Source organism: Epinephelus fuscoguttatus, linkage group LG18, assembly GCF_011397635.1.
Source record: "Epinephelus fuscoguttatus linkage group LG18, E.fuscoguttatus.final_Chr_v1".
Classification (NCBI taxonomy): Eukaryota; Metazoa; Chordata; class Actinopteri; order Perciformes; family Serranidae; genus Epinephelus; species Epinephelus fuscoguttatus.
In genome coordinates this window covers 8,590,342-8,617,897 of record NC_064769.1, presented here as the reverse complement: position 1 = coordinate 8,617,897, position 27,556 = coordinate 8,590,342, and the positions used below count along the sequence as shown (strand labels likewise).

The 27,556-nt window shown below is 38.2% G+C and overlaps 1 protein-coding gene across 7 annotated transcripts in view; it reads left to right on the top strand.

The window, feature by feature from the left end:
- Positions 1-27,556, top strand: part of mast4 (microtubule associated serine/threonine kinase family member 4) — a 132,915-nt gene that overhangs the window by 41,156 nt on the left and 64,203 nt on the right. For 6 of the 7 annotated variants that reach the window (XM_049603477.1, XM_049603476.1, XM_049603475.1 and 3 more), the window contains exon 4: positions 20,866-20,897. In XM_049603477.1, coding sequence (XP_049459434.1) covers positions 20,866-20,897 — 32 coding nt within the window. Of the gene's footprint in view, positions 1-8,021; positions 8,131-20,865; positions 20,898-27,556 lie in introns of those variants that run through there. The other variant, XM_049603480.1, reaches the window with a different exon arrangement.

Below are 27,556 nucleotides of genomic sequence, written 5' to 3'. Positions count from 1 at the left end.
GATTTAATTGGCTGTTGGATTTGGTTACTGTTCATTCAGTTTGAAATGGACAGTTTGAAATCTGGATGGTTCATATTCAGGGTGTATTACTGTTTATATTTTACTAGCAATACAAGAAAAGTGACAATATTGTTTAAAAGATAAATTGCACGGTCCCTCTGGAAAATGTAGAACTTAATTCAACATTTTGTTTTTCATAATGTAACATCATATTTTCCTTTATATTGCTTCACATCTCTCCAGAGTTGGTAAAGATGCCAAAGGGTGTTTGTTGTTAAAATCTCTGCATAGAAGGTGCTGTTTCTCCAAGCTGTTGGCAGTAAATTACTGTTCATCCAAACTCAGAATGAGAATAGCTGCATGAGCCTCATTGACCGTGAACACGACTGCAGATAGATGGCCTCACTGCTGCTTTGTTGTGGGCTGATGATTTTTTTTATGTTGCAACTAATGATTATTTTCATTATTGACTAATCTGTTAATTTTATAAAGCATGAGGGGATGGTGAAAAATTACTCAACAATATCCTGAAGTCCAGGTTGATGTCACTGAATGTCTTATTTTGTCCAATTAAAAGTCCTAATCCCAGAAATACTTAATTCACTGTAAAAGCTAATTTATACTCTGTTTAAGTACGAGTATTAATACTAGGGCTGTGCCCAAATATTCGGATATTCGAATATTCGTTTCTATGGGTAGGTATTCGTTATGAAAATTTGGTATTTGATATTAGGTTATCAATAAAAATCAGAACTTTTAAATTGCATTGTTAAAAATGTGAAAATATAGTATAGCCTACCAACTGAGCTTGTGCGCACAGCACGCTTGAGCGCATCCGTCTGAGGCTGTGGATCAGTGCCAAGTTTTGCCACTTTATCACTATTCCCTCTAACTTGTAGCTGTTTTTTCGTTACCTTTTGAAGTTAATATGAATTATGGAACCGTTTTTGTCAATGTTTGTTTCCCCCGTTTTGTACAATAAATTATTGTTTAAAGTTTCAACAAGTTTCTTTTGGAATGCGTGACACAAGTGTGTTTTGAAAACGACCGCGGACTGTCACCTGCTCAATGCATCAGTACTTTTGGATGCCATGACAGTAATAGATTATAATAATAATGTCAAAATATCATTTACAGACCGATTTGACAGACGATCACTGCTGCCCGACCCGTAGGTCCATTTGCGGGTCCCGCAGGTTACAGGTCGACCCACGCATCACTACTCAGCTCAGTCTATAAGGCTGTACACAACAGTAAGGCTATAGACATTATATTCTATTCAGGCCGTCAGAACCAGCAGGGCATCAGCTCTACAGTGCACGGCACTGCTGATTAACCATTTTATTGCAGCACAGAGTGTCTGCCAGCAACCAAAACTGTGCAAGTTTGTCAGGTCTGTAGAGTTTGTTAAGGTCAAGCAGCAACCTCTTGGGCTGAAAAATAAAGTCAAAACAAAGTGCCAAAAATGGCAGCCACTTGAGGCTGGCTCCAGAAGCGAGTCATTCCCCACGGACCCCCATGTTAAAATGCCCAACTTTACAGCAGAAATAAACATGTTTACAGCCTGGTACAATAAAAGGTTTTAGTCTCTGTAGTAAAATTATGTGTTCATGACAACTGTACCAAAGTACCAACTGTAACACACTCGTATGCATTTTCTTTAGGCTCAAAGTTACGCATAATTAAGGGCATGGCTGTTTTGAGTGACAGGCTGTCTGCCAATAGTATCCTCAGCTTTTCAGTCAGATCCAACCCTTGCTCTTCCACAGGGTCAGTCTTTGGTCTATGTATGGTCACTTCTGGCTCAAAAACATTAGATGGCGACAGCTGAAGGAAGGAGGTCAAGGCTCCAAAACAGGAGTCCACGAACCAATAGGTGATCACAGTAGCTACGTCCATTATTTTTATTATTTTTACAGGATGTAACTATCGAGTTTCATGACTTATTAATTTAATCGTTTAATTGCTTGATTGATTCAGCTCGACTTTATTTTATATTTCTGTGACATATTTAAGTATTTATATGTTTTCAAACCAATATTATCAGTTTTAGAATGTACACCTCTTGATATTGTTTTGTAGTTATATAGCGGTTTTAAGACTGCAGGCTTTGCTCCTTTTGCCTCACAGGACTCCTGTTATTGCTTTATGCATTTTTTCCCTGCTTTATGCTCTCCCATCATGCCCCTGGGTGTGCATGGCTCTTTGACAAGCGTGGCACATCTCACTTGACTGTGATGCTCTTTGGCAGAAAATCGATACTTCACTTGTGGTGTGATATGGAGATAAGACTGTCATAATCCTGATGTTGTGCCTTTGTGGACTCCCATTCTCCCTCATAATGGTAGTCAGTGATGTCCTTCACTGATATCATTGTTTTCTGAGCAGCTTGTTGTTGCAAAAGAAAGAACCTGCTGTTTATGTGTACAAACATAAGGTGTTTTGATGTCAGAAAACCATAATTTTTTTTTATAAATACCTTAGATTTTTCAGTCAACAGTGAACAACCTGCCTTGTTTTTTTATTATCATCACACCTCTGATGGAAAAACGAAGTTCCTCAAATGCACCTTATAGATATGTTTGTCTGTGGTCCCTGTATGGCTGTATATATTCAGCATTGTGTAGATTAAATTTGACTCAAAATTTGTGTGTGTGTGTGTGTGTGTGTGTGTGTGTGTGTGTGTGTGTGTGTGTGTATATGTATGTGTAAATATATATATATATATATATATATATATATATAAATATACAGTACAGGCCAAAAGTTTGGACACACCTTCTCATTCAATGCGTTTTCTTTATTTTCATGACTATTTACATTGTAGATTCTCACTGAAGGCATCAAAACTATGAATGAACACATGTGGAGTTATGTACTTAACAAAAAAAGGTGAAATAACTGAAAACATGTTTTATATTCTAGTTTCTTCAAAATAGCCACCCTTTGCTCTGATTACTGCTTTGCACACTCTTGGCATTCTCTCCATGAGCTTCAAGAGGTAGGCCCCTGAAATGGTTTCCACTTCACAGGTGTGCCTTATCAGGGTTAATTAGTGGAAGAAGACCAAGAGTCACCTCTGCTTCTGAGGATAAGTTCATCCGAGTCACCAGCCTCAGAAATCGCAAGTTAACAGCAGCTCAGATCAGAGACCAGATGAATGCCACACAGAGTTCTAGCAGCAGACCCATCTCTAGAACAACTGTTAAGAGGAGACTGCGCGAATCAGGCCTTCATGGTCAAATAGCTGCTAGGAAACCACTGCTAAGGAGAGGCAACAAGCAGAAGAGATTTGTTTGGGCCAAGAAACACAAGGAATGGACATTAGACCAGTGGAAATCTGTGCTTTGGTCTGATGAGTCCAAATTTGAGATCTTTGGTTCCAACCGCCGTGTCTTTGTGAGACGCAGAAAAGGTGAACGGATGGATTCCACATGCCTGGTTCCCACTGTGAAGCATGGAGGAGGAGGTGTGATGGTGTGGGGATGTTTTGCTGGTGACACTGTTGGGGATTTATTCAAAATTGAAGGCACACTGAACCAGCATGGCTACCACAGCATCCTGCAGCGACATGCCATCCCATCCGGTTTGCGTTTAGTTGGACGATCATTTATTTTTCAACAGGACAATGACCCCAAACACACCTCCAGGCTGTGTAAGGGCTATTTGACCAAGAAGGAGAGTGATGGAGTGCTGCGGCAGATGACCTGGCCTTCACAGTCACCGGACCTGAACCCAATCGAGATGGTTTGGGGTGAGCTGGACCGCAGAGTGAAGGCAAAGGGGCCAACAAGTGCTAAACACCTCTGGGAACTCCTTCAAGACTGTTGGAAAACCATTTCAGGTGACTACCTCTTGAAGCTCATGGAGAGAATGCCAAGAGTGTGCAAAGCAGTAATCAGAGCAAAGGGTGGCTATTTTGAAGAAACTAGAATATAAAACATGTTTTCAGTTATTTCACCTTTTTTGTTAAGTACATAACTCCACATGTGTTCATTCATAGTTTTGATGCCTTCAGTGAGAATCTACAATGTAAATAGTCATGAAAATAATAATAATAATAATAATAATAATAATAATAATAATAAAAATAAAATAATAATAGTCATGAAAATAAAGAAAACGCATTGAATGAGAAGGTGTTTCCAAACTTTTGGCCTGTACTGTGTATATATATATATATATATATATATATATATATATATATATATATATATATATATATATATTGCAACATTGTGTATACACATATTTTAGTTACTTAATCCGTAAATCTTTGCAAGGTTTACAATTTAAAAAACATATTAATCTTACTTGTCTCCCCTTTTAAAAGGTCATCTAAAACACACACACACTCTGACATGCAAACCTATAAACTAGAGATACAAAAGATTAAAGCTGAATCAACCCTCCAACTGAATTTATAACCAAATGGAGAACACTGTCCCTGCAGGGAATATTATTTAGTTACAAGGGATTGTGTGTCTGTATTTAGTGTAACAATAAGCAATAAAACATTTAGTATCACGTTCACTGGGTGCTTTCATCTCAGTTTTTTTGTTCTCCTCTTGCTTCGTTATGTTCCACAAAATAGCTTTGGAAATACATCCCAGCATTACAAACCATGCGGTATCTTACTGTAAACATACCATGTGTGATGTAAATGAAACTGTCACTTCAGATAAAGTAGTTGCAGTTGAGACATTGAACCCCTGTCATCCGCTCTGTTTGAGATACAATTTTCTCTGTTCTAAGATTCAGATGTGCTGGTGTTATGCAGCATGACTTTGTGTTCCTTTGAAACTGAGGAAAATGAATTGAGAAGAAAGCCTGCTGGATTTTCCAAGTGGACTTAAGCTGACATCATTTTCATTTTATGAATGCTAACATTTGCATGGCTATTTCAATTTATTCACAAAACCAGAGAGGAATTTAGAGTGATTTATTGCAGCTGTTGGTCCTGGATGTTACTATCTTTGCGCTTGTTGTCAAGGTTAAAGACTTGCCTCGTCCGTTGGGAGGTTGGCTCTACAGGGTTTTATCGTGGCTGGATATTCTCACTCCTTCGGCTTTGGTCAGATGGATTCTTTGCACTGCTTTGTATGGAAGGAATTGATTATTTCTGTCCTCAGCGCTCTCTTCACAGGCCCATGTCCCTCCTCTGCCTGCCTTACATCTGCAGGTCGCCTCTTGGTCTGATAAGCTCAGGCAGAGCAGAGGCTGTGGGTCACTCAATCAGCACTCGCTGCATGCTTTCAGTGCCAGCTCTCCCTTTTTTCTCCAAAGGCAGAGGAAACAACCTCAGCTGCCCACCTGCCAGGAGGAAATGACTCACAGACAACCCCTGGACTTTTCCCAAAGGCTATTCTTTGGCTGTGCTCCAAGGCCACTGGCACAAACTGCCTGCCTTCAGAGCTGCCCTGAAACCCCACTCATAGCAGCTTTACTTTGTGTGTTTGTTATTTTGTTTGTTTCCTAAAAACTTGTCCAGTATTTATCGACTATTTTTTATTACGATTCATTTTTTTTCTTTTACAAAGCAAAGTACTATCTAAATGATTATTGCTATTGACACTGATTATAATTTTCAAATTATATTCTTTGACAAACCAATAATGCAAAATCCAAAGACATTACATTTAGAACAATGGTGGTTTTTTTATTAATATGCTAATTTTTGTCATGCTAGCGACTTAGCTCTATGGACAGCAGTGTCACAACACCAGTTGGTTCACCATTTTGGTCCAGATTAAATTGTCTCAGCAACTATTGAATGGATTACCATGCAGTTTATGTACAGACATCAGACATCATCATCAACATGGTACCAAGATGGTGACTCCCAACAGCTTTAGTGATGTTCCAACTGTTCATATCTCAATATCCTTTTAATAGATAGGCATGAAATTTGGTACAGATATACATGGTGACCTGACATGTCATGGCATCATCTGTTCATAATTTTAGTGTGCCCAATACCTGATAAACATTCCCATCAGCCCCAGCTAGACTCTGTTTTGTGTGCTAATTATCAAATATTGGCAGGCTAACATGCTAAACTAGTATGGGGAACATGAGAAATGCTATAATAACAATAATAATATATAATAATATATAACATAATATGTATACCATAAGCATATTACTTGCATTGTCACAGTTGTGTATGTAAATACAGCCTCAAAGTGTTGCTAGAATGGCTGCAGACTTGTGATAAATGAGTTACAATATTATGTAATGGCTGAAATTGTTGGCAATTAATTTTCTGTTGATTGATGAAGGATTAATTAAGGATTAATTGCACTCAGATATTGGCCTTACATATGCCGATATTGTGCTTGTAACATTACACTATACACAGTGGAGAATTGAAGAGTATCTCTGCTGAATAAGACAAATGACCCCTCCCCTGTGTTCCTGCGGCTTCTCATCTTCATTGTTAGTCCAGTTTGGAAGTTTCTTAATTGTTCCTTTAAGCAGCTACAGACTGAGCAATGACTCGAGACCTGTCTGTTGAACATTACAGGATTCTTTAATTCCCTCAGGTAATCTGGAGGGCATTGTTCATGCTGAAAAAGTTGACTGCTGTAATCCTTGTCCTCTGAGGGTTTTAAGGGGTTTATTCAAAAAACAGCCTGATTACCGGAGCGCAGACCTGAGCCGTCTACTCTGGGCTTTCTTATCGGCACAGCCGCACAAATGACTGTCACCCCAGCCACCGCAACACTCCATCGGCTTTCTGTTGTACAGGTTTCAAAATGAGAAGAGTTGATGTAGTGGTCACCTGTCTGATGCTCCTGTGCACCTCCTCCACCAGCCCATAGTAGTGGGTAGCTGTCATTCCAAGCCCATACTCTCTAAGAGAAATCATTTGAGCTTGGCTGGAGATGAGGAGAATGGAAGGGGCCCACTTAATATTCACAGAGCAGTTCCACAGTGAATGGAAATGAGTGAGAGAGGGTGAAAAAAGAGAAAGCAAAGGGGGGGGGGGGGTGGGGGCAGCAAAGAAAAACACAGACTGAAAGAGAATGCAAAATTGCAGGATAGAAATTGTCAGCATGGCATCAGAAACAACTTATTTTTCTAAATCCTAATAATTCAGGAGGGTGTGGGGACACTGAGTTAGTGAGTGTGAAGATCTGTGGTCACTCGCTGACTGCCTGGAAAAACTCATCTCCGTGCAGAGCTGTAGGAGACAGAAGCAGCGCGTGAAATTGTTGGAAATTGACACAGGATATGCAGTTGTATACAGAACAGGCTGTGCAGGGAAGTGCGGTTGATTTCAGCATGATAATGACTCAGTATTGGGCTGCTTGGAATGAGGGAAGCATTTCCTATGTACAAATTGGCCCACAGCAGTTTGTGTGACATTTTCACAGCAGGTTGAAAGGTCCCGGGCACTAACATTTTTTACTTAAACAGCATGCCTGGCTATTATTTTCCTCCTCCTCCATATAATGCACTCTTTCTCCCCCCTTCTCCTCTACATTTGATGTTGGCTGAAGGCTCAGTCATCATATTTCCTTTAGTGATCTAACCTTCAGGTGTGTATTTTGTCAGCTTCATGCGACTCATTGACTGCAATAAGACCAGTGAGGTCGGTTAGCCTGCCTGCTGCAGACAGGATGCCAGATTCATTGTTGAGGTTGGAGCAGAACAATGCTTGGAAGGATATCCTCTCATTTTCATGGTCACCTAGGGTGCCCAAAAAGCGTGGCTGCTCAGAGAAATGAGTCTTGGGGCTCCCACTTGTCCCCGGTACCCCACCCACTCACACCCCCCTCCACTCGTTGCTACGCTAAATTAGAACTGCCTATCTTCTCTGTGTTTCTCCCCCTCTCTCACTCCTTCTCTTCCTCCCTCTCTTGCTTCATCTCTCTCCTTTACTCCTGAAGTTACAGGGGAGAGGAACAAGAGGAGGTGTCAGCTGACCGCCTCCTTCCAATCAGATAAGTTCTGATGGAAGTGTTTAGCAGCTGCTAAGATCAGATTTAGCCGGAGGGAGGGAGGGAGAGAGCAGGAGGCTGGAGCTAGGCAGTGCAGCATGGCTATGCGCCGGTAGGCAGGCATGATAAGTCAGGGCTCTGTACCATGGACGAGTCCAGCATTCTGAGGAGACGTGGGCTACAGGTAGGCAAGCAAATGTACCATGGAGCTGTGTCTGTGTGTGTGTGTGTTTGAGCTGCAGGGTGACTTTATACTGTACAGTATGCATGCGTGGCTTGTGAAGCTCCTGTATTGCTCTTTTTAACAGAGCACAGTCAGGACTTTGAGACCTTTTTTGTGTGTTAACACTTGGCAGTACAGAGTGAGCAACATGCTGGCTCTGCTGTTGATGTGAGCTTGTGTCCTGCATGTGGGAGAATTCTCTTGGCAGAACTGTGCGGACATTTTTTAGTAGATGTACTGAAGAGGGTAATTAGGATATTCACTAACAGTTGACTGAAAACAGGCTGCAAATGTTTGAATCTTCACTACTTTGTTTCTTTGTACAGATTTGGAAATAATAGTTTGTTGGTACTTTTCAAACAGGCTCAAATTATTTGTCACATTTCATTAGTGTTAGTTGTTGGCAGGGGGATGAGAGATGAGTACTCATGGAGCTGAATTGATTATGTTGTGTTGGAGGGCTTCTCTTGTGCTTTATTGACTTATTATGATAATAGAGTGTACAGTTTGCCTTTCTGTTGGAAATCCTGATTGAGGTGTTCGCTGCGCTCAGGACAACAGTCCTGACAAATGATGTACTTAATCAAATTATTGCTGCCATCACTCTGCCATAATGTGAGATATAAATGCAAGTGGAAAGGGAGGACACAGTGTTCTGAAATATGAAATTGCTTGTATTTTACACCACGTCATATCATTTTTTAATCTGAGACCTTTCAGACATTAATCATTTCCTCCAGCTGAGCTGACAAACTCTGCAGTAGGTGTTACAGTAAAGCATAAATTGGACTTGATTTATAATTGTAATTTGGCTTACTCTAGTTGGGGCCACGTGCAGAGTAATTGATAAAGGAAGCCTTTTTTAAATTCAGCTCAAACGACTGCATATGTTTTGAATAACAAACTCCCTGTGATCCATTGTATGTGTCATTTGTTTTAATTAGGCTGCGCTAAGACAATAAAACTGCTTTTATGCTTCAACATTCATTTCATAATAAACAAAGGTGAGTTTGTTTGAGAACTCATTTTTCCTCTGTAATGTTTTATTTATTTAACTCTCGAGCAAATCTTAAGTTTGAAGTTTGACTTTGATGTTCACAAATTTAGTGTCAATGTGTTCCTCTGTGATTATAAATCTTTCTGATAATTAGACATATGAAATTCTGAAATTTTAATTTATGCTCTTTGAAATTTTTTTTTTGATAGCCTTAATGGCTTTCTCCGGAGAAACCAAAAACCTTTTTTTTTTGTGATTGCGTTAATCAAAAGCTTCTACTGTAAGTCTGTGCCCAGTTGCCCTAATCTCTCTGTTCCTTTGTTGGACACCACCTCCTCACATGCTCTCCATCTCTCTTCCACACACAAGCCTTCTTTATGTGCCCTCACGCACCAGCTAAACCAAACACAACAGCCGCTCCTGTGATTAGACTGCTGTAGTGCTCTAACTTTCACATTCAGAATGAAACACGGAAGTTAGTTTGTCAGGCAAATGAATGTAGCTGGTTTAGCGCCACAATTTCCCATTCATTCTCAGGCCAGGAGGGGATGACATCATTGGAGTCAGACCTTGTTTATGTTGAGTGGATGGTGAGAACTGGACTGTTTGCAGATGCTGTGCTTTTAGCCTCAAGAGCGAGTTGTCACCATATTTCAACATAAGTATAAGGTTTCCTTTTTGTTATCATGATATAAAACAGATATGCTCGTAAAAGTTATGTTTATATTTGGCTAGAGGAACAACCACTTATTGTTTGTTATTTAAGAACTTGTTCTCAGTGAAACCCGATGGCCTTAGAAATAGTTCAGTATGATATCCTGTGTATTAATTGCTCTGTCTGCCTGTTGTCTCAATCAGTACAAATTAATATTAAGACCTATGGTTTGATTATTAGTCTATTAAAGAAATCATTTTGGGAGAAGGGTTCAGTTTCTTTCTTGCAGAGATTTAGATGAGAAGACTGATATCATTCTCATACCTGTCTGTTAAATTTGAAGCTCATCAGCTGCTGGTTAGCTTAGCTTAGCATAAAGAGTGGAGGCAGGGGGCATAGTGTGGCTCTGTCCAGAGGTAACAAAATCCATTTGTGTGCACTTCTAAAGCTCATGTACTTCCTTTTCCCACTGCACAAAAATTCCACTAACACCTGCAAACATCTGGCTTTTTTCTTTAATGGGAAAGGGTACAATCGGCATTCACTCCAGGTTAAAATGACTTCACAGTAGTCATGGGTATTTATTGGCTCCAGCTCTGATCAGCTTCTATAGGCATTGATAGAAATACAGCACCCGATTGGTCATGGTTATTTCAGCCCCTTTGATGGTGCGATGCAATGACAGTCCGCCAGAAAATACCGTCCGTGAAGTATGTGAAATAACTACTGTCACATTTTCGGCCAGGCCAGAGAACCAGCCTATCCTGTACATGTGCTAAATTTGGTGGTAAAAGGTGTTGTTAACATTTTAAATCCTGTTCATGTAATTTGTATAAAACTCTGATTTTTAAAAATGGCAAGTTGTGGTGTTAAGGGGGATTATGTGCCGTACTATTTCGTGGCCAGAGGCAGTGCTTCCAGTCTCCATGCTAAGATAAGCTAACCAGCTGCTGGCTGTTATGTAAGGTACAGACATGATAGTGGTACAGATCTTCTCCTCGAACTATCTCTAAGAATGCAAAATGTATTTCCCACAGTGTCAAACTTTTTCTTTTAATGGCATGCAGGAACATTTTCAAAAATATCCAGTGGGGTAGGAAATATATTCACAATAATTAACAACAACAAATTTTAAACATCAGTACTCTGGAAAAATGGTGTATGTAAAAAAAAAAAAAAAAAAAATTAGTTAACTTCAGCAGGAAAATGTCAAAACAGTGACTTGATCCTCGATCATGAAGAACAAGCAGAGAAAGCTTCAGTGTTCATGTTGATGCCTAATGAATGTGACATTGTGCAGAATTTATTTTCAGACTTGTTGAAAACAAACACAGACTACCCAGCAATAATACACAAGAGAGTTATTGTCTCCCAGTATCAGATCCATTAATGAGTTCTCTAAATAAATGGCTTAGCTAAAGTGTGTTGTTCAGCTCAGCTCAGTATAAATGTCTGTCAGTAGCCTGTGTTTGCTTGTCTCTATGATCTGAGACTGAGGAGAATAAGCTTAATTTATATGTATCCATGCAGTATATTTGATTTTAACTTGTTGTGGGTAATAAATACTGTGAAATGTGGATTTTCAGGTATGTTAATATGAGTTCGATTTTTCTAATTAACAAAATTTAAAACAAGCATTATCAGCACCTTGTTTATAATCGTCATAATATTTATGCTTACAGGTGTTTTTTTTTTTTTTTAGATCGTCTTCACTTAGAAAAATGTCGGTGTGTGTGTGTGTGTGTATGTATATATATATATATATATATATATATATATATCTCTGTAGCAATTATGAAGGTGTTTGACTTTCAAATGTAACAAACACGTCTGTTCTTTTCTCCACTTCTGTGTCTCACATCAGATGATTCCCTTTAGCTTGGTTTTTGTGGTCGTGTTTCTCGTCTCAGCAGGTTTGTAGTCTGGTTTTGAGGGTGTATAGCCGCCGTGTTCCCTCATTATATAAAATTGGTTGGATTTATATAGATTTTAATGATGTCTATAGCATGTCCTTCATCTTAATTAGGAGCAGCCTGTCAGAAGCTACTGCATTGCATTGTGAGCTTTACTGTACTTCTGACATCTAATGCTGCCTCCATAATAAAAAGGAGCTATCCAGACGAGTGCAGTGACATTGTGTGCCTCCAAAGAGCCGTTTTTGTGAAGTGGTGTGAGCCAGCTGGTGAGATACAGTCTGGCTGACAAAACATGATCGTGCAGCACCAGAGAGGCCGTCTACTTGCACATTTTTGAGCATTTTTTTTAAGGCTGACCTGTTCATATAAACATAGGTTAAAGATGTTCCTGTGTGAGAAGCAGTCATTAAGATTTTTTGTGCTAATTGGACAACAGAAAAAACAACTTTACTGAAGCACCAAAGAAAAGCTCTCATCTGGGAGGGACAAGTGAAGAGGACAGCCTTTTCTTTAACAATAAGAGGTAAGCAGCCTCTCTGCTGAAGTGTCCTCGTGCAAGACAGCGAGTTTCTATGAGCTCGTCTTTGATGCTGTGAAAGGGTCACATTAAAAGATGAAGTTCTCCTTGAGGATGAATAATCACAAAAGAAAACATCCGTCATCACTGGGGAACGAAAGTGGATAGAGTGCATTGGCAGATGCTTACAGTAGCCAAACACATAAATGATTTACCAATAAAAACTGTTCTCAAAACTGTTGGTAATAGTGTGTAAAACTGTGTACAATAGCAGCCTCTGGTGTGGATTCAAGGAGCTACCTCTTATTTGCTCCTCCAGCAGATATGAGTTGTATTAAGACTACTAGTTCATCTGTGTACTGATCTTCTTCTCAGTCCAACAAGCCTGATATGTTAAATGTTTATCTCTGTGGACCATATTTTCACAATGGCATAGAGATTTTCTAATTTAATAAGGAGAGGGACCTTCTTATTTGTAAAGTACAATTTTTATTTTCTTCCTTTTAAGAAATAAGTGCCACTCTTTTTAAGTTATATTGGTGGAAGTTATTATGGGCAAAATTTGTCAATAAATAAGTAACTAAAAAAAATAAAATAAAAAAAATTCCAAAGAAGTAGCATATTTTGCATGCTCGACAAAAATCTGGTGGCTTGGTTGTATCAGGTTCTGTTAATGGATTAAATAGGGTTTGTTAACCTCGTTTTTCATGTTTTGTTGACCACGCCCTTGCTTTTGTACGACTTGTGGCACCAGTCTTTAGTGACTACACAATTTAACCTGTCACTGGAGTTTGCATTTAACTGATCTCCTCACAGTATCCGCTGTTCAAACTGGACTGGAGTCTTTTAGTAGTTTCCAGTCCTTTGTCATCTCCAGCTGTTCATCCCTTCTGTCATCTGAGTTTGTACATCACTTCTGTCATTTGCATTCGTTCCTGTCAAACATCAACAGACACTGACATCAGTTAGATGCAAATGCCAGTGACTAATATGCCATAACATCAACAGTATACATTTGGCAGTTTGACAAGCTTCATTAACAACCAGTGGCAATTATCAAACAGCAAGACAATGTGCAACAGCAAAGAAGTGTGTAAACAGCAATGTATCACTAAACAGTTATAAAGTCCAACAGTATTAAACAACAAATTTTTGCAACTCCTTAGAAGAGTTTTGTCAATATGCTGCTGCTTAGATGGAGCTTGTGAAGTACTATAAACTGAAGGAACCTGGTCCCCATTCATATTGATGATGAATGAACCAGACCATCTGACATTTGTGATATTGAAACAACTTCTAACCTGTAGTTATCGTAAGATGTTAGACTGCAGTTGTGAATATCGTCATTTATTTTAGCTTTAAGGGTCCATTATCATGCCATTAAAAGGAGCTGCTCATTAAAAAACGAGAGATCATTAAATTAGCAGAACATTATGCTCAGTGCCAGCCATGAAATGAATTGTTTCCCTCTTACAACATTGGATGAGACAGTGGATTAAGCATTTATGACACCTAACATCCTGCTACAAGGAGGAATGTGAGGATGCCAACAGATTTAATCAGCAAAGCTTTCTAACAGTGCATGTGTTCTTTGCTGTTAAATTTCCCCCTGCTGGTGCACAAATCAATATCTCTCAGATGGAGTAGGGCATAATGCTGGAAGGTATTACTTCAGACACTAGGTTTGGATTTACTGATACAGCTGTTATGGTGTATAGAAGTCAAATGCTTACATGAAGTTTCTTAAGGATCAAAATTCAGGTCATTGACTGTTTGTTTGTTTACTACTTGAGGGCAATTGATGCACTTTGAGGCAATCTTTAATCAGTTTTATAATGTAGTCTGTCCACTTACTGTGTTGCACATGTGTCTGGGGCAGATAACCAGCTTTATTGATCTCTTTGACCTCTCCTAATCTCCAGACACACTTAAGGCCTCTGACTTTGAAGCAGCATTCAGGTTAGATGAAGCAAAGGTTTCATTTTGAGTTATGTCTTTAATTAGGACCCTTTTGTTATTTACATCTTCATTCTAAAGACACCAAAAGCATGAATCCACTGACCAGTGCTTATATAATAAAAACACACAATGTGTACAGTGTATGTTTAATGATTTTGTATTAAGACATATTAAACCTAAAATCAAACAGCGACAGTCCCTAAAGGTTTCATGAGTATGTGTCATCTATCCTGGATCTCATCATGTCATAATTTCTGTGTAGAAACTGTAAATAAAAAGACGAGAAGACATGGAAACAGTTTATTTTAGGCGAGAGGATGATGGTGGTGACAGAGACTGGTTGAGTAGTGTCAGGTTCTAAATGTTATTGTGAGCATGTTAGCACACTGTCATTAGCAGCTAGCTAAGTACATCCTCACAGTTGTAAACTCTTGTGGAGTCTTGTTTTCTTTTTTTAGCTTCAAGAATAAAGAAAGTGCATCCTGCTATTGTCTCTGACAACTGGGTTCCAGACTAGTTATTGAAAGTGACAGCTTAACATGTTGGTCCATGAGAAGTTCTGACTGGCATCCTTATAACAGTGTTGTAGAGACTGTACAGACAAAACATTAAACATTTTGTTATAGATTTTCACGTGTCAGCTTATTCTCTGACATACTGTAAAAATTACATGTAGCCCAAGGCAGCACTTTGCTCAGTGTCGGATGAGGATTACCAACACTGAATCAGTGTAAAGTCGATCTGGTCAGTGATCCTAAATGATCTCTCTGACACGCATCATAATTACAGACTAACTAAACGAGCATTCAGATACAACAGGAAAGATTTAACTTCCTTCCCTCTGATGTTACTCAGGGTGTTGATTTGATGGCATTATGACTTCATATGAGAGTAGGGATTTTCCTGCCAGTCAGCAGCACACCACAGTAAAACCAAGTACACTTTTGATCTTGAGATGTAGAAAAATCCTAAATAAATCAAAGGGAATAATTAATGAACCATTACACATAGGCCTTTTTTACAAGAGCAGTGCGGCAGCTTTGATGTGGTGTCTTGGAGGTGAAATGTTGTTGCTAGAAGTCATTAATTGACATTTGCCCTGTGGAACAATAAACCATCTCAGGTTCATTGTGTCAGAATTGTTATCTCTCAAACGCTGATAAACAAATGATGAAATGTACAAGATTTACTTTCATCACCAGTTTGTTTTCTTGATGGATAACTTTCAAAGATGAAAGGTTTTCATGCAATTACTCTGAGTCTGTATTGCCTGTTTGACAGCTTTTCAACCTCTTAAGGATCATAAAAGTTAATGGAAATACTTGTATTTATGTTAAATTTTATGCTGACTTTGAAAAACACACATGGGGGCTATTACTTCATTAAATCCAATCTTGAATGTCCCAAAAAGTTTAAATCAAATTTAAGGCTTTTCAGTTAAGTTTTTCTTATTTGTGTATAGAAGTAATGCCTCAAAGCTATCTAGGTATCATCTGTGAACTATAGCCCTTAAAGTGGGGATTCAATGAAAGAAGATCATTGTAAGGTTTGTATTCTGTTTTAAATTGTTATTGATTTTTAGAATCCCATAAGAATATAATGAACCAACAACTACCCAATTATATAATTTAGTTTAAAAGAAAAATGCATCACCCAAAGCTTCAGTAAGAGTTTCTCATTAGGATAATACACAGCATGTATTACCATCTAAAGAGATTAAAAAGACAGTACAATTGAAAGTATTTTTGTCAATGTATAGTTATGCAGAAAGAGTACTGCGTGTATCGTTCCCATGACAAGTCTCTTGTTGAATTAATGTCTTCTTTGCCTGGTCTTGGTGCTGTTGATACTGCAGCAGCGTGAGTCAGACACACTGTTTGACCATGACATTGACACACAGCTCAGGCTTCACTCTTGACTCTGAGCACATGAAGAGAAATGTCTGTGAGGGATAATGAAGCAAGAGGTGAAGTCCACTCACTGATAAAGGGAGAAAGAAAAATGTTTTCTGAATGTCTACTAACACTGGCAAGGTTAACCATGGTAGGAAATGTCACAGCCCTTAAATGATTTTTGTTAAATGACTGAACCAGCAGTTGGAAACGTTCAATTTACATTGGCAGGAACTTCATACAGAGTTTACAGTAAAGGGTGAGGCTTACTGAGATAAATATAACCAGTAATAATGGATGCAGGGCTGCTCGATTATGGCCAAATTCATAAACATGATTGTTTTGGGTCATTATTATTCAGTGGCCTTGAGAGCTCAATGTACTGCAAATAGACACGATCAGACAACACGAGCATATGAAGAAACCTTTCACCAACTTAACAACAAATGTGCAGCCTTGTGAAAACCTTCACCAACTTGACGACACATGAAAACTTCACCCTCATAAGAGCGCAGCATTGAGAAGAAGCACTGCAAGTGGCTCACATCACAACAAAAACTGTTGCACACAGCTGGAACACACTTTTTGTTGCCATGGTTTTTGGCCTGTGAACTTATTGTAGTCAGCTATCTGCAAGTGGTGTAGGAAAATCACCTAAAATAAAAGGGTTTTTATTTTTTTTTATTTTTACTTTTTTTTTTTTAACACTATGATTGCATGATTCAGACTTTATTACAGATTGCAGATTGCCGTTAACCTAGCGTTAGCCTGTGGCTTCTTATTAGCCTGCCAGTTCAAACAGTCTTTAATTGGAGGATACTAATACTAGTCAGATGACGTTCCCTGTGGTGCTATCATTTTGTTTAAACTGGCAGAGTACTAACAAGCAATAGGCTAATGCTAGGTCAACAGCAGATCTGCAGTCTGCAATAATATCTGATTTGTGTAATCACAATGTAAAAAATAAGCTGTACATTTTATTTCCCAACACCACTGACCCAATATCACTTACTTCATAATCCAAAAACCATGGCAACAACAAGGCTAAATCCAAATGTCCACCTTCTGGACTTGCAAACTGGCAGACTTCAGTTGTACGCACTGACGTGTTCACTGTCATCATGTAAAGTCTTCAAGGGGAGAGACTGCAAGCCGCTGATAAACAGGCCTCAAGTCTGTTTCACTCACTGCTGTGGAAACGTTCAAGCGGCAACTATGGCTACCGTCATATTTCTCATGCAAGTTGATGAATAGTTTCTGCTCATCTGTCCCAGCAGATAATAGATATAAATACCTTTTTTGTGACCTAACAAAAATATATTCACATATCTCTATATAACAGACTACACACGTTCAACAACAGAAATGTTTGGAATTAAGGACTATGACTAAATAAATTGGGTATTACTTAGATTGGAAGACCCTTTGTTGTTTTTCAGCCAATTTCCTAGCCTATTACAAGATGAATTAATAAGATGTATTTTCATTCCCTTTTTTTCCTGTACTTGTACATATTTTTTGTGTCATGATGTGGTTGAATATTATTTCTGGCCTATACAGTTCAAATAGCTTTTTAATAGGCCTACCTATCAATAACTATTTTACACATTTGTAAGGTTTTCAGCAATTGAAAGAAAAAAACCTACAATGTCACATCAGTATTGCGATTCATTGTTGGTTATTAAATCAGTAAGGTCTGCACCCCAAGCACACTGTCTGGAAGTCTGCTGAAAGTCCACTTGAAGCCTCTTGTAGACTGGTTGAATTGTGGATTTGGAGCCCTCAGCACTCCCAGACTTCTGCAAAGTCACTAGTGGACGAAGTCTGGGAGTGCTGAGAGCTCCAAAGTCTAGTGTGGTGAAGTCTAGACTTTTGGATTAAGCCCAAGAAAGTCCCAGCTGTGTACATTATGTTTTAGTTTCCCCCTGGAAACAGTTTTTGTTGTGCTTTTAACATCTTTTCCAAATACTGTGCATGAGACGTCAAATTGATGTTTTCATGTATCATCAAGATGGTGAATGTTTCTAAATGCTGCACGTGTTGTCAAGTTGGTGGTGGTTAAGATGGTTCTTGCTTTCCTTGTATTCTGTCTGTTTGTGGTGCATTGACCTCTCAGGACCTCCTTAATATTGAGATCAAAACTATTTAACATGATAATTCATTGACTTTGGAATCTTTGAATAATAATTTTTAAAAAAGGAAAAAAAAAAAAACCTTATATGATAAACTAATAAAAACCTTATAGCAGTGTTTTTTTCTTGAGCTATAAATTTAAGCAGTATGCATGGAGATGAATTTTGATTTATTCCTCATCTTTTCCCTGATTGTCTGAATAAGTCTCTAAATTTGTAGCTCGTCACTTTATGGAAATAAAGTCACCAGAAGGTCTGAAAAGACTAAATCTAGTGAGAAAGTTACCAAGTTCACAACACTGAGTGCACTGCTGTAAAGAAAAGTGGTGCGCTGGATTTACACAAGACAAAATGAGAGGGCCTTTGCTTAAAAGAATGTGGCACAATAATCATTTTATCTCATCATTTCATCTTGAGAGATAATTACAAAATGTAAATACACTGAAAACATGTAGAACAATAGTATCAAAATTGGATTTAAAGAGGTTTTTTTAATCTGAGGAAGTATGGTAGTGGGCTGTGCTGTTGTTAGTAGAGTTATCATTCTTTTTATGTTGTGGGGAAGATATGAGTTGTTTTTGATAAGTTCTGAGTTTCTAGTTTTATGTCTAATCTTTTGAAATAGACTGTTGTTCATGCTGTTGTTTTGCTGGAATAAGTGCATTAATTTGGTTAGACCAAGGCTGTTTTATTTTTTCTAAGAAATGTATTTTGAAGCAAAGACAAACCCAACTTTAGTCAGCAGGAGAGCTAGCTAGCTTGTATGCATCTCAACACTCTGTTTCATTAAACCCATGTCACACAGAGCACTTTGAATATGCTCGCTGTCAGTAATAGACCTCTTTCTCTACACAAACTTTGAAAGGTGTCCAAAAATGTCAAGCATCAAAGCATAAATAAGCAAGCCACTGCAAGACATTTATTCCACTTTATGTAAATATTTTCCAGAGGCATGAATTGATTTCACATGAAAACATGTGTTTTGCAATACAACGGTTTATTATCATCATGTTTTGGACATTATTGTAGACTTCATAATGTTATTTGGTGTGCAGTGATTGGTGGATAACCCACCAGTGTAAGTCATTCCCTGCTGGTAATTAGTGTTGTGTGAGCTGCGGTCATGTCTCCCAAGGAAACTCTCTGCCCTTGGTCTTCTGTAGGCAGCAGGGGAAGCCAGACATTAAGCCCTAATTGATAGCAAAGGGAGAGTGGGGCTTAGCAGTTTTTCTGCTGACTGGAGCAGCCAATACACATCAACTCAATGTCCTACACTGTTTGAGACAAAGGACCTCACCCTTATCAGGTTATTATTAGTCAAAGAAATGTCTCATGATTAAATCAATGGGATTTGTAGTCACTAAACAAAACTGATCCAAAGCCTGGTTACTTAGCAGTCCTGTTTTAGAGGACAGATCCAGTAGGGAAAGATTTGAAATAATCAGAGCTGGGGCGCTTTGTATTTGTTTCCCACTGCTGATATAAAAGAGCACAGGGGACTGTTGTGAGGCCAATAAACAACCTTAGTCTTTACAAGAAACTACTGTAATTACACAAACACTTGTGTAAACTCTATGGACTATATAGTGATCTGTACACGGTGTGCTTGTCTGTCGCTGTGGCTGATGTAGGTCCTCAGCTTGCATGACTCCATGTGACACTTAAACAGATGCTGCTGCAGCAGTTGTGCTCAGATGTATTTTACTTCATTCCTGGTGGCTTTTAGAAAAATATGTTCTTCGGAGTGTTTTAATGAAGTTTTGGGTAAGAAGCCTATGAGAACATACAATGCCTAAAGAAATCAATGACGGCATTATTGGTGCTTTTTCTGGACTAATTCAGTACACACAGTAAACCCTGACCTCTGTGTAACTCTGGCTTCTGCAGTTATTCAGCAACATATACAGTATATACACAGTATTGTCTTTAAGTAAACTAAAAGTAGTTAAACATGCACATGTCAGGTTTCATTCTTTGGGGCTGAGTTTGACCTTCCACGATATTCATGTTTACTTGCCTCAGCTGTTATGCGATTTAAGTGAGCAGTTTTAAATCCAGATGCCTTCTTTAAACTTGTAGCGCAGTTTGCTGGGATGAGATGTAACAGTTTCACACCTGCTCTGTGTTCTCTTTCCATATGGTGGCTGTTTGTGAGGCTGTAAAGCCACTGCAGCAGAAGAGTAGTGCACTTACTGTTGGTTTTTCTGACACAATCCAATCTTCTCCTTAATTTTTTACTCATTTTTCACTTTTCTTTATTTTGATCTGCAGATTTTGATATGGCTTGGTGTTCTTCGTTGTCTGTGGTGTCTGTGAGGCTACATTTATACTACAGTAATGCTACAGTTTTCTAGAATCCAATGAACAGGCTTGCAGCTTTCATTTATTTAAAAAAAGAAAAAACACCCACACAAATATATGGGTATCATCAGATCTCATACAATGACCTGAAAGTTACCTTCCAGTTTTATATGTTGTGTAAAGTGTCATTCTTTTGTCAGTGTTCGTGGGGCATAGGTTAGGAGTGCCAGTGCATAAGATGCTACATAACCGATGTATTGTTTAAAATGCATATTAAAGTTTAAAATTTTTGTGCTAACAACTCTTCTCTATTCTTTTCATTTACAGAAAGAGCTGAGTCTTCCTAGAAGAGGCAGTTTGTAAGTACCCAGATAGATGTTACATATATGTTTCACACCTGCTTCAAATTGAGTGGATTGATAGGTTGGTTACACCATCCAATAAGTTGTCAAGTTGGAATGCTAGCTATGACCATGTTAGCGTGATACTCAACTAAGTTGGGCTGTAGCAGTTTGTGTGTTCATGCCGAACCTTCACAGTACAGGGTCACGCTTTGGTGCATGCAGTCACTTGAGAATACACGCTATGTGGACCGATGCACATAATGCAGAACTAAAGTTCACAAGCACAATTTCCGCCCGGAAACATTTAACTGTATGCTATAAGCAATATATGCTGAGGATAGCACAACAAGTAGATTGGCGCACAAGTCAGCCACACTGTGGTGAGCACAAATTAAAAAACACCAGGGGTGCACCTTTATAAAACAGTGTGTAGGATCCCTACTAAAGTGTATGTGCAGACAAAAGCCGAATATGGCGTGCACCAAAAATATTTAGTTTTAGAAAAACATGTATACGCCTGCCAGTGCACAATTTCCTTTTATAAATTTCAAATCAACTTGGAGTTGTCCACACATGGATCAGCCTCATATCCCGCCTTCTACACGCCCAGATTTAACCATAAATGTTCAGTGCAAAGCACCTCATGAATGTTGATGCATAGAAATGAGCCTGCTGATCAGGGATCCACGACAGAGTGTCACCGCAGTATTTATATGTTGACAGCAATCAGACTGATTGCTTCACACTTTGCCAAAATGATCCTGACAATCAGTGGTATTCCCCAGCCTGTGATATCATTTCAAGATGAAAGTTTGATGGGTGAACACAGTTTATTAATTTCAGTTTGTTATGGCAAACCTGGCTTGCATTATGATTAGGACACTAATAGTGAAGATATTGTGTCTTATATTGTGTGAGAGCTGTCCTTGGCTTTGTTTCCAAAATGTGCTAATTTACACAGTTCATATGTGCAGGTGGTGAAGACATTCATAAGGTGACTGGAGAGAGCAGAGTGTGTGTGGCAGCCACCACAACATCTCCAATTACAGCACAGTCGTGTTCACTGCAGTGATTTTACACACAAAAACAATATGCAAACTAAAATTGTACTTGGTGATATATATTTACAGTATTGGAAGGTATTATTGAAAACTGTTGACGCTCTGTTTTGCAGTTATTTAATGCTACGTGATGTGCACTCCACAGCCGACCACAGCTGAGTGTCAGCAGCATACAGTTCGGCCCTCATCTCCTGTGCTGTGGAGGTGGGAATGTGATGGTAGATCATAGCTGATGAAATACTGCACTAAAGTCAATGTGAGATTTGAGTTGGCTTGTCATTCTTACAACTGAAAAATGCTTATGGAAAAGTTATGGCTCACAAGCACAGTGAAATTTCATGTGCTAGAGACATCGTACGTATAATGATTCTCAATCTGGCTTCGGTTCCCCACCTCACCATCTGCATAACCGAAATGGGTCATACTTTTCATACAGGTGTGCACATTCTCCCAAGTTTGTTTTTATAGATCACAGCTTTCATGTGGGAAGGGGCGTACACCTCTTTGAACATATTTGTGCGTAACAATGGTTATAAATGAAACCTAAAGACCCATCTATGGGTTAACTACAACATCAGTATAGGGTATGTGAATGAGAACACATCCAACATGCTAACACACTTTTAATGGCATCACCTAGATGTGCTAACCACTGGGACGGGAAAAAATTTAAACTAGAGCCCAACTCCTTACCCCCACTGCTTTGAAGAAGCCTTTAGATGCAACAGCAGAACAGAGTAACACAATTACTGGAGCAAATGGCATTTACATTGGCATATAGCCAAAGTGGAGCTAATTGTAACACTTTTCCTCATGCACAAGTTTTATTTTATATTTTCAGTTTCATAGCATTAGAGATGCTTTTCAATTTTATAGCTTGTTGTGACCTGTTGCTTTTAGGAAAAGTGTTTTTTAGTATTCATTCAGTGTAATGCAGAAGTGTTCGAAATGATTGATATGTTTTATAATGAAAATAGCTTACCAAAGTTGCCAGTGAGTAAAATGCTCTTAGTCAGGAGGATTGTGTCTGTCTTCGACACTTTGACACACTGTCTCTTCAAAATAAATGAAAACAAACTTATTCTTATGCATTTGTTTTTAGCCCGCTGTACCCACCTCGCATCAAACAGTACCTTCTGTGTACCGTTATACCCCTACAAATGAGCTACAGTCATATTTGTATCAATTCGTATTGTATCAAAAGTTTGTGTTGAGTTAAAAGTTCTGGCTTTTTAAACATTTTATCTCAGCTGTACGCTGTTCATGAATCAAATTATAAAAGTCACATAAAATTATCAAATTTAATATTCATAGTTATATCTATTGGAACCCTATCCATATCAGAAACAGTTTAGATAACATCTTTTACTTTGATATGCCGTTTTAACCCAGACAATAATGTGGCTCAGTGTGTGTTTGCTGAAACAAGAGGAGAGAAGCTTCAATAAAATTTAGATTCAGAAATGACAAATGTGGACTGATGATCATGATTGGGCTCTTCAGATGACAGGTATCAACTGATCATATTTAACTATGTAAATGTTCTTGGCCTAAAGTCAGCTGCGATGATTGTCAGCCAACTCATAAATTATTAGTTATATTTTGGCGACTCAATCTAACCTGCATTATAAGCACATTGTAGAGAGATCCCTTAAAATATTCTTGTTGTTTTTATTTCACATATTCTGCAGTTGTTTGGTCACATTCTATTGATCAGTGTACTCTGTGGTCAGTGAGTGTCAGCAAGCAAGCCTTAAACTGATGTTAATTAGCTTCCTAGTGAGCAAAATGCATTTTAGTTTAGTATGCAGTTCTTAAATGGCCTTTACTAAATATACATACTATGTTTGAAGTTTCAGTGTCAAAACAGTGACCGTCTCTCTGTGAATTATACATTCTCTAATCTCAACATGAAAGTTGGTTCTTCCATCAAGTAGATTCCTTTAATTACTGATTGCCACCTGCCATGGGTTGGAGGTTGGCTTTTTTGGCAGCCGCCTGCAGTATGTGCCATAAATACTGTATATTTCTCATTTTCTCTGGAAATGCCCCAAGAATGATGAACAGCGGGTCTCCAGGGAGCTTTAAACCCAGTACTCTCTCAAGTTATTCAAATAATTCTCTCCAAAATTTAGGACAGAACATGTTCAGGATATTTTTCCAGCTTTCACTTGTTTGGGGTAGGTGTAGGATACAGTGTATTAGCTGTTTTCCAATGAATGCATTTATTGGTTTCTCAGGAAATGTTTTTCCACAATTCTATTAGGAGTCACCCTAAGATGTTTCTTATACAATGGTTGAGTGTTAGAGCACAGAATAATTTCCATTTTTCAAATATTGCTTAATAAATATTATCTACTTTACATTTGAATTAGTTAGTTGCTCTCAGGATCAAAAAGTGATTTGGTGAAATACACAATTCATTACTTTGTTTTGTAATAATGGTCTGTTTTGTCATGAGAAAGAGAGGATGTTACAGTGACCTGAACTGCCTTTAGGCTGGTTGGTCTGTTTAGTGGGTTATTAAAGATGATACTTTGACCGTTGATATGCCACATGAGATACAGTTTTACAGCCGGGTAAAGGCATCATAGACTTACCGGACATTGATTTTGGCTTAGTTTGATATATTTCATAGTGGAAGAGAAAGATTTACCCATGACACCTTGCTGCTCTCGCTGGCACCTCACCAGAGGGGGCACCTACTGTAATGGAGGTGAGCCATTACTAACAGGCTGCTGTGAGATCACCAACTGCACCGGTTTATATTTAGAGCGCTGAAGCCTCTTGTGACCTTGGTAACCATAGTAATGGTGTTTGGATATGACAAAGTTGATATAACTGCTTCAAATTAATCAGAGCTGCAGTTAATTTAAGTGGCTAATAGATGTTGGTCTTGAAAATGAAGTGCGCATAAAGTAACCCATATTTTGTAAGATAGATGTATTTGCTTCTCTTGATTGGTGTTGTAGCTGTAATCTGTTTATGTGCTTGATGTCAGTGTGTTAGGCAGGGTGTTGATGTGACAGATGAAGAGCTGAGTAGAGAATAAGGTATAGTTGGTTCAGACTCAACATATATTTATCTTCTAATCACAAAAAGCACACAGCAAAGGAACTTAACTCTTCAAACTCTGCAACTGTGTAGGCAGAGTTTATGAAATACAGAGCAGTGAAATCTCACAGAAGGTTTCCTGTCGCAGAGAGCCATCTACTGAACATTTGAAGTCATTAACATGCTGGCTGATGTCAACATGGGAGATAATTACTAAGTTTAGCCTTTTCCACAGACTTTTTCCATCTTTTTTTGTTGTAATTTTCTTTCCCACAGCCATAAGAGGGATGCATTTGATCTTACGTCATTTGTGAAGTTGTTTTCAACATGAGTCATTTTAGTTGTGTGATGAGTGAAACCTATTTATAGGCTGACCTTAATAACTGGGAGTCTTTTGCTGGGTCCAATGAAACAACATAAAATAAATCATTTGTACGTGTTGGCAACTTAAAGCACACTCACTAGATTTGTTGACCATCTTTGTTAGATTCTGTATTTCTATTTCTCAGCACAAAAACACAACCTGTTGTAGTGTCAGCTCTGCAGGACCAAGCTGTTGCGCTGCCCAACTTCCTCAGCTGCTTTTTCCATGCAACAGGATATCAAAGAGAATTTGTTGACTGAAGATTCTGTTACGTACTGTTTTTATGGTGACATTCAATTCAACAGATGTTGTCAGCCATATTTCATGAAGGTGATCACTGCAAATAAAGTTTCTGGCAGAGTTTGGCCATTTACTGAGATTTATGAGTAGTATTACAGTTGTCGTCCTCCTGGACATTTTTATATACACAGTATTTTCTTTTTTGGGTATGAAATATATCCTGGTTCTGGCACACATTTGACAGCATATGTTTTTGTTTTTGTTAAGGATTGGTACCTTATTTGTACATAGCTTTGAATAAAAACATCTGCCAAATGAATAAATGTAATGTTAATTTGTCTGGTAATACAGAATGAATAGAAGTATCACTTGTGGTAGAATTTTCTGATTTTAAGTTTAGCAACAGCATTAGTTATTTTGAATTTCTCTGTTAAAAACTGGTGCACATAATGTTTTATGCATTAAAGTAAAGCACAGGCTCAATAGTGCTCAATTGTCACATTTTGCAAAGGCTGAATAGCAGCCGATGTGGCGAGTCATGAATTTAAAATTGAATCCTGCACTAATCAGAATCTTTATATTAATAATGGACTAAATGGCTATGTTCAAAGCGAATATTGTCACCTACTGTATAAGAGAATTATCTCTTGATCCTTTTTGCTCAGATCTTTTCTCCGTCTCTCACTTCATTGTTTTGGTTCTGCAGCCCACATTTTGTTGTTGGTTCTGACTCACTGCTGAGTGTCCAAACAAGATGACAAACACGACTCTAAATGGATGCTAATGTTGGTGCATATCAGTTTGAAGAATAAGTAGGCCCTTTTTTCAATTATGTCAACTTTCTAATGTGATAATCAATACTCAGTGTTGTGTTTAAAGCTTTTTGCACTCGCAAGTTGCACTTGCAAGTTAAATCTAATGTTTCAGTAATGCTTATTTGGCATTGTTGGCCACAATTCTGTCATTGTCTGCTGGATGGCAGTGACCACTATGAAGGAAGAATATAATTCATAATTAATAGCAGGTTTTAAGATGACAAAGACAGAGACAACATTTGACTACTATTTTTGTGAGCCGAGATGTTTAAAAGACAATGCTAGAGGTGTGGAGTCAAGTGACATGACTTGGACTCGAGTCAGACTCAAGTCACAAATTTGATGACATTGGACTCAAATTGATAAAATCAAAAAAGACTTGCAACTCAACTTGGACTTTAACACCAGTGACTTGTGGCTTCACCTTGGCTTGAATCTTTTGACCTTAGCTTGGTTCTTTTGACTTTTAAATACTTGATACCTTCCCCAAGTCAATTTTTCCAGTCTGAGAAGATTAAATTACAACAAGACAGGACAAAAACACACAAAATTAATCTGTTATGGTTGACTACTAGTTAATAGTACTTTATGCTATGAAAGTGCCATGTCAGCACTACTTTTTTTGTTTGAGTTTAGTGGCACTTTTTTGAACAAACTTGTTTTAACAAAGAAGTACAATTAAAAGAAGAATTCATTAACTTTGTAGATTTATATATTATTGGTGGAAAAGGGGGTATTACTTGTGACCTACAAAACACTGACTTAACACATAATAACATGTTATTGCATTAACATATAGATGCCCTGTAAAAAAGTAATATTTTTATTTTCTAAAAGGAAAAAGTCAGTCAAAACTTTTGAGATTTTGACAAAACAAACTGGTTTAGCACCTGTAGTTACAAACTGTTCAATAAAAGGCTGCTTCACAATGAACAGAAAATGTCCACTGCATCTCTCCAGGCAGTTTTTTTTTTTTTTTTTTTACCAGTTATCACAAGTATTGTTTATCCACATTTTTACATTGTTGTTTGCAAAAGTTGCCTCAACATCTTATACAGTGTGTACTTTCATAATGAGAATCCTTTTTTCTAATAAACACCAACAATGTGAGTGCTCCATGAGTGTGACCTCACTTTAAAA